The 12104-nt window shown below is 33.9% G+C and overlaps 1 protein-coding gene across 1 annotated transcript; it reads right to left on the minus strand.

Annotated features, from left to right (window-relative positions):
- Nucleotides 1-6825: 6825 nt before the first annotated feature.
- On the minus strand, nucleotides 6826-8330 carry LOC106314686 (xylem cysteine proteinase 2-like). Its single transcript, XM_013752519.1, has 5 exons — nucleotides 8172-8330; nucleotides 7898-8000; nucleotides 7293-7456; nucleotides 7036-7215; nucleotides 6826-6909 (listed from the first exon to the last, which is right to left on the minus strand). Exons 1-5 carry the CDS (start codon nucleotides 8328-8330, stop codon nucleotides 6826-6828), a joined length of 690 nt encoding a protein of 229 aa, XP_013607973.1.
- Between the last annotated feature and the right edge of the window lie 3774 nt (nucleotides 8331-12104).

Genomic DNA, 12104 nt, shown 5'->3' on the forward strand with positions numbered 1-12104 from the left:
TCAGGATGTATGGAAATCTCCAGATCTCCCACCCGACGCAAATATTATGGTGCATATTTCTAGTTGTCGTAAAGCCTTGAGCCACTGGAGGAGGGAGTATAATTTGAACTCAGAGAAACTAGTGGAGGAACTTAAAGAGAAAGTTGATGGGCTGTATTCGAATGATGATGCGACAACTGAGGAAATAGCAGAAGCCGTGAAGGAACTCTCTGATGCTCTTAAGACAGAAGAGATGTTCTGGAAGCAAAAGAGTCGAGTCTTTTGGTTGAGGGAAGGCGATAGAAACACAAAATTTTTTCATGCATTGATAAAGCAGAGGAGAGCTAGGAATAAGATCATACAGCTTAGAGATGCAAATGGAAATGTTGTTGAGGACGAAGAAGGATTGGTAGCCATTGCTACTAGTTACTTTAGGCAGATCTTTGAATCCTCCAACCCAGAAGATATAGCAGATGCGCTTTCAGAAGTATCCACATCGATTACTGGGTTGATAAATAGTGATCTTACAGCTCCGGTAACTGAATGGGAAGTCAAATTAGCATTTTTTGCGATGCATCCAGAAAAGGCTCCTGGACCAGATGGGATGACAGCTCTCTTTTATCAGAAGTTCTGGGATATTGTAAAAGATGATTTAACTCATATGGTTAATCAATTTCGTTTTGATGGATCGATGGCAAGTGGATTGAATGATACTAATATCTGCCTCATCCCAAAAACGAACAATCCCAATGAGATGTCCCAATTTCGACCCATCAGCTTATGTAACATCAGCTACAAAATTATCTCTAAGGTCTTATGCCAGAGATTTAAAAAAAGTTCTACCAAATAGAATTTCAGAAACTCAGTCAGCCTTTGTTGATGGGAGAAAAATTTCAGACAATATTATGATTGCCCAAGAAATGTTTCATACCCTAATAACTAAACCAAGCGGAAGAAACAAAATGATGGCCATTAAGACGGATATGAATAAGGCATATGACAAAATGGAGTGGTCGTTCATTGCGGCAGTTATGCGAAAGATGGGGTTCTCTGAGGTTTGGATTACCTGGATTATGAGGTGTGTTACATCGGTGAAATACAAGGTACTTATGAATGGATAACCAAGAGGAAATATAGTTCCAGAGAGAGGTCTACGTCAAGGAGATCCTTTGTCTCCTTTCGTTTTATTCTATGTACGGAAGCACTCATTAGCCTTCTTAATCATGCAGAGAACCAAGGGAAGATAACGGGGATGCGCGTTACACGCGTGTGTCCTTCTGTATCCCACATTCTCTTTGCTGATGATAGCCTTTTGTTCTGTAAGGTGGAGCCCCGTGAATGTGAAAAAGTGATGAAAGTAGTTAGGGAATACAAACAAGCATCAGGACAATGCATTAATTTTGAAAAATCATCCCTACTCTTTGGTAAGAGGATTAACGCAAATGTTAGGCAGCAGATTAAAGATACTCTTGGGATCCAGGATGAAGGAGGAATGGGAACATATCTAGGAATTTCAGAGGATATTAGCGGATCCAAATGCAAACTTTTCGCTCTGAAGGATAAATTAATGCATAGAGTGAATGGATGGACGGGAAGATGACTATCAAAAGGTGAAAACGAGGTTCTGATTAAATCTATCTTGTTAGCTCTTTCGACATACGTAATGTCTAGTTTCTTGCTCCCGTTGGAGATATGCGAAAACCATGCGAGTGCCATTACAAAACTTTGGTGGAGCTCAAACCCACCCTCCCCCCCCCAAAGAAAGGAATTCACTGGGCAAAGTGGGAAAAGGTCTGCAGGCCACGAGAAGAGGGCGGGATTGGTTTATGTATGATCCATGAGTTTAACCTTGCTCTACTGGCAAACAAATTATGGAACCTTGATTCGCTGGTGGCTAGAGTATTGAAGGGAAGATACTACAGAATGCGTTCGCCTTTACGAACAATCTCTATAAATAGCGCATCATATGTGTGGGCTAGTATCTCGGCAGCACGGAAATTACTATTATTGGGAATCAGACATAAGGTACATTCAGGATATGAGGTTAAGGTTTGGGAGGATCCTTGGATCCCGACAACGCCAGCTAGACCAGCACGGCCATTGGCCCCAGCGCTGCATCCGAACATGAAAGTCAGTGATCTCATTAACCAGGATATGAAGGAATGGGATGTTGGGCTACTGGAGAACTATGTTGACCCTGCTGATATACCCTACATAAGGAGTCAGGCCATAAGTACCACTCATCGTCGGGATACATTTTGCTGGAACTATACTAAAAATGGACAGTACACAGTCAAATCTGGATATTGGGTTGCTTGGAACTTACTAAAGGCTGATGAAGAGATAGAGGTTATGGAACCTAGTATAACAAAGCTACAAGCCTTTGCTTGGAAGATAAAAGCTCCTCAAAAGATTTTTCATCTTATATGACAAATGATAACTGGTTATGTGACAGTGACGAGAAATTTGGTACGGCGTAACATGTGATGTGATAATTACTGCCCACGATGTGGTGAGCCAGAAGAATCTGTAACTCATGCAATTTTTGAAAGCCCACCAGCTTTACAAGTTTGGTCTCTCTCAGCAACACCAACAAGTCAAGATGTCTTTCCTCTTCCGAGCATATATGCTAATATGGATTATCTCTTCTGGAGAAAGAACAATATTGTTGAGCCGGAATTAGACAGAGACCCATATCCCTGGATAATTTGGTATCTTTGGAGGGCAAGAAATGACAAGCTCTTTAGGGGAATTGACATGGATCCTTTGGAGCTAGTCCGATATGCGGAGAGTGAGTGTCAATCTTGGTTTAACGCAAATGAGATGATGCCAACAGCTCCACAAGCTCTAAATATTGAAGAACCTCAAGTCTTAAGCTTGCGTAATATCTGCATGATAGATGGGTCATGGACATGTACTGCACAATTTAGTGAATATGGGTGGGTCTGGCTTTGACAGCTTGAGGAATGTTCAACTTATGGGGACACAAAATCATATTTGAAGAGAGTCTGTCTTACATTCAGAGATAGAAGCACTGAGATGGGCGATGGAGAGCATGCTTCAGTATTCGACTTGTCAAAGTTTTGGAATGGACTGCAAGGATTTGATTGCAATGATCAATGAGCCTTATGCTTGGTCGAGCTTTGCGACATAATTGGAGAGGATAGAGACTCTCAGGATATGCTTCTCGGACTTTAAGATTACTCATATTTCACGAGCGCATAATCAGATTTCAGATATTTTAGCTAGGACTGCGAGATCTTTCCATAGAGTATTCTATTTCATTGGTTGTTCTATTCCGATTTGGTTACCCACCACCTCAAGTTTGAATAATGGAATAGTTTTTCGATTAAAAAATAAAAATAAAAAAATATTCTCAACTATTGTAATCTCAATATATTACATTAAGTCAAACGATAACCTTTTGGATCCATTTATTAAAGGTTTTTCCTGAAATCAAGTTGTAAGATCATCAAAATTAATGGGTCTAAATATACTAAGAGAATGTTAATGATAACCATACCAATGTTATTGGAGATCCCAAGGTCTACGTTGAAAAGGAAAATAAATTCAAGTGAAATTTGAATAGAACAATAGGAGATTTTTATCTCGGCCAAGTTTCTAGGATGAATACCTGTACATAAAGATATGCTTTTGTGAAGAGGTTGTGGTTATATTTATAATGGAATTGGCTTTGTCACCAAGTTAGTTTAGCTGGGTCACCAAGTTAGTTTAGCTTGGTCACCAAGTTAGTTTAGCTTGGTCACCAAGCAGGGCCGGTCCTGAAATTCTGGGGGCTTGAAACAAAATTAAAAACGGGGGCCTATGTATTACATAAAAAAAACTCTTAAACACAGTTTTCAGATATAAAGTGCAAAGCCATTCATAAACAAAAAGAAGTGCAAGAGCCAAAGAGTCTAGGAAAAAAAAAAAAACACGTTGCTACAAAAAAAGGTTTTTAATTTTCTGCATATGTTATTGGGCTATTGCATTAATATGTTGCTTGAGCCATACAAAAAGAAATCGGTTGTTAAAAGACCAACGTGATATTGTCAGCTTATGTGATCTCATTTTTAAAACTTTTATATTATATATATCTTTGGGGCCTATGAAAAATGGGGGTCTATAAAAAATGGGGGTCTAAGTCAAATGTTTCAATAGGCTTGCCCAGGGCCGGCCCTGTCACCAAGTAAGCTTAGCTTACCAAGTTTGATTTACTTGACCACCAAGTTTGATTAATCTGGCCACTAAATTTTCCATAAAGCCCAAAATATTAATGGGTCATCTTACTTAGTCCCTACTAAGCTTGCAAATGATGTCCAACAATCTTTCTATCTCTTCACACTAAATCAATTTTTTATTCAGCTCATTAGGTTTATAAAAACAATTCTATTCGCACATCAAATTTCTTACTTAGCTGATTGGGATTATAATAGCTAGTTTCAACATAAAACATCTCTAATGCATATATATTTGTTGATCTTTTCTCAACTACTAGTACATTTAGATCGTATTTCTTATCTTTAATAACACATTCTTTCGATTCAAAATACAAAACTCATTTTCTATCATACTCAAATCCAATTTATACTAAATCCATCTTCTTTGTCTCAACCCTAAGTTTTGGTTATAGATAAAATACTGTATAATTTGTTCGAAAAACAATCTCAATGTTTACGATATTTATAAATATTGATTATTAAAATTTTTGTACTGTGAATGGAAAATATTTCTCTTACCGTCTTACGGCACCTCAAAGGTATGTGATTAAGACTATTAATAAACCCAATGACTGGCCAGCACTCAAAAGTACATAACGCATAACAACTATCACTCGAACTCGATTAAGCAGTGTGGAATATCCTTTATGAATTTCCAAAATGCAATAGAAGAGCTTTTTAGATTGGTCGGAGCAGGGATCTTAAAATGGGTTTTGTTAATGGGTTTTAAATGGGGACCGATTAATCCATTTAACTTAATATAATTTATTGACTTTTTTGTGGGAAATGTGATTGTGCTGATTTGACAGAAAAAATATTGGTGGAAAAATGCGTTCTAGTCTTGGCGGGAAAATATTACTTTACAATTTTGACGGGAAAATTTGATTTTGCAATTTTGGCGGGAAAACTCGGTTTTCGCGGTTTGGCAAAAAAATATGATTTTGGCGTGAAAACTCAAATTTGCGGTTTTGACGGAAAAATTTAATTTTACGGTTTTGGTGGGGAAATCTCATTTTTGGGTTAGGCAGGAAAACGTGATTTGCGATTTTAGTGGGAAAACTTGATTTTGCGGTTTTGGCGGAAAATCATATTTTACGGTTTTGGTGGGAAAATTCGATTTTACGATTTCGGTTGAAAATTTTGATTTTACGATTTTGGCGGGAAACGTAATTTCGCTGGTTTGACGGGAAAAGTGATTTTGTAGTTTTGGCGGAAAATCCAATTTTTTTATTTTGGCGGGAAAAGTAGTTTTACAGTTTTGCTAGAAAATTTGATTTTGTGATTTTTGAAGGAAAATTCGATTTTATATTTTTGGGGGATCCAATTTTGCAGTTTTAGGAAGAAAACTTGATTTTGCGTTTTTGGCACAGAATAAAATAAAATTATTAATGTAAAATCATTTTACAAAAAGAATTTGAAAAAATAAAATAAAATCAACAATAGTTTGAGTAGGTCTAAATTGGTTTAAATGGGTTAGTGCAAAATTTGCGGGTTTAAATAGGTATTACAGCTATTAGTAGTCGTCATAGACCAATTTTTAAATGAATTTAAAAAGGTACGAATTTTAAATGGGGTGGATGCTAAATGAGGTGGGTTTAAATGGGGTGGATTTTACCATGTTAACAACCACAGCTAGGAGTGTGTAGTTGAGCTTCGCCACCGGCATATGTAGCAACAGCCCGACAGGTGACCAAATATGGCTACGAGACTCATTTACGATTATCTTAGTAAGAATATTTCTTCTTAAATTTGTGTTTTATTTATTATTAGGGTAGGGTCCGTCCTACGGGCTGGTTAGTAACTTGAAAATTATATAATAAATCATAAATTTTATTGAATATTTTAAAATATTTAGTTTAATTTAAATTGTAAGTAATATTTAAATTGTAATACCAAAGATTACAATTATACGTCATTCAAAATTTTAATGTTACAATTATACATTTGTATATAGATTATCTATTGTGATAACTCTTATATTTTGCTTGAAATGTTGATGATTATATCTTCATCGTGCTTTTTTATGTCTATGTTTTGAATATTGTTTTTGTTGAAAACTTGAAATGCTAATAAATAACTATATATTATAATTTAGTTCTATTTTACTTTCAGTGAACCTACCGTGTATGGTTGTTTGTAGAGAAAATGCTGGTATGAAAAGTCTTACGGAAACCGATAATTCAGATCAAGGAAGCTGTTGTGAATCTTTATATTGTTTGTTTTTTCTTTCTTAAAACCATAAAACGGTTAGGCTTACAATGTTTATTTTAGTTACTTCAACGTTGTAGTGATATGTTTTACTAATGATATATATTCATATTTCTATTCCTGAATCTCTGTTATTCTTTTTTTTAAAGAAAAAACTTTGTTATTGTTTAACCTTATAGCTATGTATTTTTTACTTCTGTGACTAAAACCCTTTTAGTTATTGAATTATATTTTAAGAGTAATTAAAAATATGAATAAATGTTATGATATGTTTAGCTTAGTTTCGCTTCCAATTTATATTATTTGACTAAAAGAAATTTTACTGCATCAATGTTCATTTTAATGTTATCCAATTTTTTTTTTTAATAATGCTCTCCATTTTTTCAATCATCTTTTTCGTTGTTAATGCTCAAAGTTGTTACACCAATGCCTTCAAGAGACTTTTCTCATCATTTTTCGGTACATCTTGGTTCCCACTGATTGTCACCATTTCAGATTCATCCTATTTAAAAATAAAGAGAATTGGTATAACCAATTTAATCCCTTTTTCGAAGTAACATAAAAACTTTTTGCGTCTAGCAAGTTTCTTCTTCCATGGAGTAAGGATAATCCTCTTCCTTGCGAACACCTCCGTTCTTGAAAATGTACTCAAAAGCGTAATCCATGAGACCACCGTTGCAGCCATTGTTGTAAGTTGTGTCACAAACCCACTGTCTATGAGTTCTTGTTCAGACAATATTGTCAAGTTTCCTGTCACAATCTTGTTTATACCTCCCACTGCAGCAACTATCGAAAACGCGATAACTTTCTGCATAACAATTCAAAAAAGAAGTCTAAATAAAAAATTAAAACTATAACACATTAGAGTCGAAGATTTTAGCTTACCACAAGAGCCTTGGTTCCTTTCTTTCTCCGGTCAACAGATTTAGGTAAAGCTTCGACGTCAACGTCCTTATAAGCAAACTCTTGGTAGGATCTTTCATCATCACCTCTTTCTATATCAGTCTTGAGCCCCAAATATTCGTTCTTGAATTCTTCGGGGTTCAAATCTGCAAACTCGTTGAGACCAAGCCAGTAGTTTTTTCACTTTCTTGTTAGTCTCAATGCAACCAAGTCTGTTACTGATGCTTGCTAAACCTCATATCTCTAAACCTCGAATTTGCTTCTCCAAAAGTCCTGATTCTCTCAAACATAGCTAATATGTAAACTTTATAACCGATATGAAATCCTAGGGACACTTGAATATTTTCTTCAGGAAGCTTTAAGCTTTAAACTTAATATTGATTTGGAACAAACCATGTTCATATACTGTTCATTCAAATCTATTGCTGAAACAGACTAAAACGGGTTGAGAAAACTTACATGGAGCTAGTCGCTGTATAACCATTGATAAGATCAACAACTTATTGTTCGGGAATGTATTGTCTTCTAGTGGTGTAAAGCTGAGGCACAGAATAATTATTGAGATAGCTATTGCTTCGCAAACCAACATCGTAAATCAGCTGCAGTATTCTCATCTCCAAGGAGTTCCACCTCTTGTGCCGCTGTGTTCTGATAGTTAAGGATTTGTCCACTAAAGGTTATCCTTTGTCCCTTCATTCTCAAAAGAAAAGGACAGAAAGTTATAGTTTTTCCTAATATGCAAACAGAGACTCAGAGAGAGAGAACGATATAAAGATGGGTCCTAGTTAGCAATGCTTCTTTGAAAGAGTTGAAATAAACGTTAGGATACAATTTTTTAGAAAATTTTGAGATTATATATACGCTGGAATCTGTTTGAATACGAAGACGTGTTTTAAGAAAAAGCATGTCAACCACCATCAACTCGCCACCGCGTTTGACGTTCTCCGGCTTAATGACTGGGTTTTCCCTAGCGACAGTCTTACAACCGGTCAACGGTTTTGTAGTCGTAGCTGCAATCATGGCGATCTGAGTAACGGTGCTCGGCGCAGAAAAGGCCGCCCCATCAGTACCTGAATCCGGACAGCACAACTTTCTTCCGGTAACTGGGACTTCGGTTCACTGTTTGTTGATATCTTTTAACTGGGTCTATCGTTCTGGGAAGAATCACAACTATGGCTGGTGTAGATCGAAAATTGTTGGATCTAGACGTTCTTTACAACATCGAACCAGAATCTACACCCAGTATATGAGGAGCACAGAGGAGCTTGCCATCTTTATCTGCAGAAGTTTCTGTATTAATGTGATTGTGAAAAATGGAATGATAAATTCTACAGATGAAAATACATCTATTTATAGCTACAGATTCAGAGAATTGAGAAAGCAAAGAATCTATTAAATGAGAATTGAATTAAAACTGAGAACCTATTTACCGAGGGAAGATGAAGTGAATCACAGAAACCAACAACGAAGAGGAAGAAGAAACGAATGCGAGATGGACCAATAATTATTGGGCTCAAATCTTGATCAGAACGATAATCGAAACACATAGCCAACTACTTTAACAAAACGACTAAATGAAACGCAGCGTAACACCGGCTGGGACAAGTGTCAAGCTGTCAGGAGACGATTTTATGACGTGGCGGATGAGGTGTTTCAACCAGGAGTGAATAAACATTCTTTTATAATAGATAGTTAGATAGATAGATGTAAAAATAAGAGACGAAATTATTGCATTAATAATATACTAGAATAAGATCTGCGCCTTGCGTATTGTAAATTTATATGAAAATCATTTAAGAAATATCGTATGGAAAAATAAAATTTATATTCTTGATCAAATTAATATTTTTGGCCCTTCAAATTTTTTTTTAAAAAAATTGTTGATTACATAATTTGTTTACTGATGAGCTGATCTTATTTTTAAAAATATTTTACGTCAAAAAATCACTTATCGCATAAGAACCTAACGTTTAGGCCGAAGAATCTCAAGCCTACCATTTGGTTACAATAAAACTATGTTAGCTCGGTTTTATATCATGATTTAGCCATTTAAAAGATAATTATGGTTATGAGAAGTTTACGTTCACGTGCCAATCCTATTTATTTTCAATATGTTTTCTCATTTTTGTGTCGATTTTTTTATTTTGGTTATTGCTCGATATAAATATTGATTTTAGAGTTTATTCTCATTTTGTTATTTTGTTTTGGCCGGAGATTTAGAAAATGATTAAAATTTAAAATTGTTTAAGAGATACATACTTAGGTTAAGATCTGCGCCTTGTGTATAATAAATATTTTATATTTATTTTTATGTTTTTTACATTTTATGAAATAATAATAAAATAATTATATTAAATAACTAAGACTTAGTTACTATTATGTAATAAATTGGCGTTCACATATAAATCAAAAGACCGCTCTTGTTTATTCGCAATCATTTTAGGACAAATAAATCAAAACAATCAATTTTATCTATCATATATGATATATAATTAAATTTAAATGATATTAACATAGATATATAGTATACTTTTAATATGAATATTTATTAAATGAGGTTTCTACTCATATTATTTTACGATTATTTGCATATTTGTGTAACAAAAGTTTATACCAATGATTTTTTTAATTCGGAATGTTTAGTAGTTTCAATAATTTTTAATTATTTAAAAAAAACAATGAAAATTAAAATATTAATTTTTCAATATATGGTCAACGCAGATATCAAAATATAAGTATGTATTTTCATATTGTATAGTTTAATTTAAAGGATTTGAAATATATATATTAACATAAACACCTACTAAAATAAAATTATTTATTCATATGATTTTATAATCATTGTATCTTATTACATAAAAAAATTTAAACCTTGATCACAAAGTTTATGTGAGACTTTTAACAGTTTTATTAATTTATACTCGTTTTGAATTTTTTAAAATACAACATATACGAAAAATATCTAAATTTTATATGATTAATGTAATTGTGTAATTTATTTTAATAATAAATAATTAAACAAAAATGATATAAAGTATACAGATTATTTACAAATCTTTACTAAATAAATCATTAATTGTCGTATATATCTTAATCACATTAGATAATTCCGCATGTTTTATTTAAGGAAAGAATATATAATAATTTCAATTTAATAAATGAATGGTCCATACTATATAATATAACATTTCCTAACAATTTAATTTTGGACTAACAAAATTTTCAATTGATTCTCAAAGCGCCACATAAGCAAAATTAGTATTCTAATTACGTGACAACTCAGCATGACACTTTTTTAATTAATACAAACTACATGTTATATCTTTTAAATGTTTCTCTATTAATATATATGGGATTATGGTATGAAAACTTAAAAGTGTGTTTCTTAAACGTACGTAATTTTATGAAAGAAAAATTAATATAATACATGGTTCTAGTGTTAAATCAATGAGTTAAAGATTCCACCAAATAAAGAAGATAAAAACACCAATCACAATTCAAAATTATTATAAAAAGAACAAAGGGAAAGAGTGCGAGGTTGTGACACTTCTTATGAGGTTGTGACACTTCTTCACTTCTTTTATATATTTACAGTAGAGAATGAGAGATTGACGTTACCATGAAAGAACAATGTGAGGAACACCAGAACTAAATTTTCTCTTGCTTCCTCAATTCTATAAAGTAAATGAATAAATTTTGACTTGTTTTGATTGAGAAACTGTGGTGATGACTTGTGTGATGTCTTAAATTGTTGACTCTCCTCTGCGTTTTGTTTTGTTCTTTGAATTTCAGATACTTGTTTCTGATGTATCGGTTAGTTCTTTTTGTTGTTTTTCTGATGCAATAAGCCCATTCCCTCTTTAGTTTCTTTTCTTGTTTCGTGAGCAAAACAAGAATGATTATGAAAGCTTAGTAAGCACGTTTCACATTTCACATAGAGACAAAAGGATAAGAGTTGCAGAAGCCTTTTTAAGATATAAGATTCTTAATTAGCCAGTAGCTTTGACATAGATCAATTTGTAATCTTTATCCAAGTTTTAAGGAATAAATAAAGGTACGCACGTTCAAAATGATGGTAGAAAACAAAATAAGATAATGGATACTAAACCCCATTACATTGTTTATATCACTATCAAATCTATGTAATACACTATCAAGCATTATCAAATGAACTCAAGAAAAAAAAAAACACAAATCAAAAATCAGGAAAAAAATAAAACAAAATAAGATGAAAAGAACTGGTTCGTTCCCTATAGTCCCATATATGACTTCTTCACAGTACCTTCACTGTTGAAAAATAGAGTTTTTTCATCAGATCAATGACATGCTTGGAGTCTTTCAATCTTCCTTTGTCCCAACATAAACATACTTGCGAGAAAGACTTTAATTTATTGTGAAAAAGGAAAATTTACGTTCTCTTATTCTTTAGATTCTGAGCGTTAATAGGTGACTTCTCCTTTTCTTACTTTTTAGTTTTCTTCTTCCTCTCCTTTGCCTATTTCGCTTTTGCTATCTCCTCCTCCAACTGATGCTGCTACTTCATCCCTGCATAGTCTTTTTGTGACACCCGTCACCTCCTATATGGAGGACAGCGTGTCACCCCCGACGCGTCATCATACAACAATGTGATACCCGTCTCCCTGACACTAAGGACGACGGGCCACCAACAATATCCCGTAATATAAAAGCCCATAAACCCGACAACTCTCACCCATGCCCAAATAAAATCCGAAAGAAAAGTCCAATAGCACCAAGTACGTCCAAATATCACATACTTGTTTGTCTCACCTGAAA

Source organism: Brassica oleracea, chromosome C9 (genome assembly GCF_000695525.1).
Source record: "Brassica oleracea var. oleracea cultivar TO1000 chromosome C9, BOL, whole genome shotgun sequence".
Lineage (NCBI taxonomy): Eukaryota > Viridiplantae > Streptophyta > Magnoliopsida > Brassicales > Brassicaceae > Brassica > Brassica oleracea.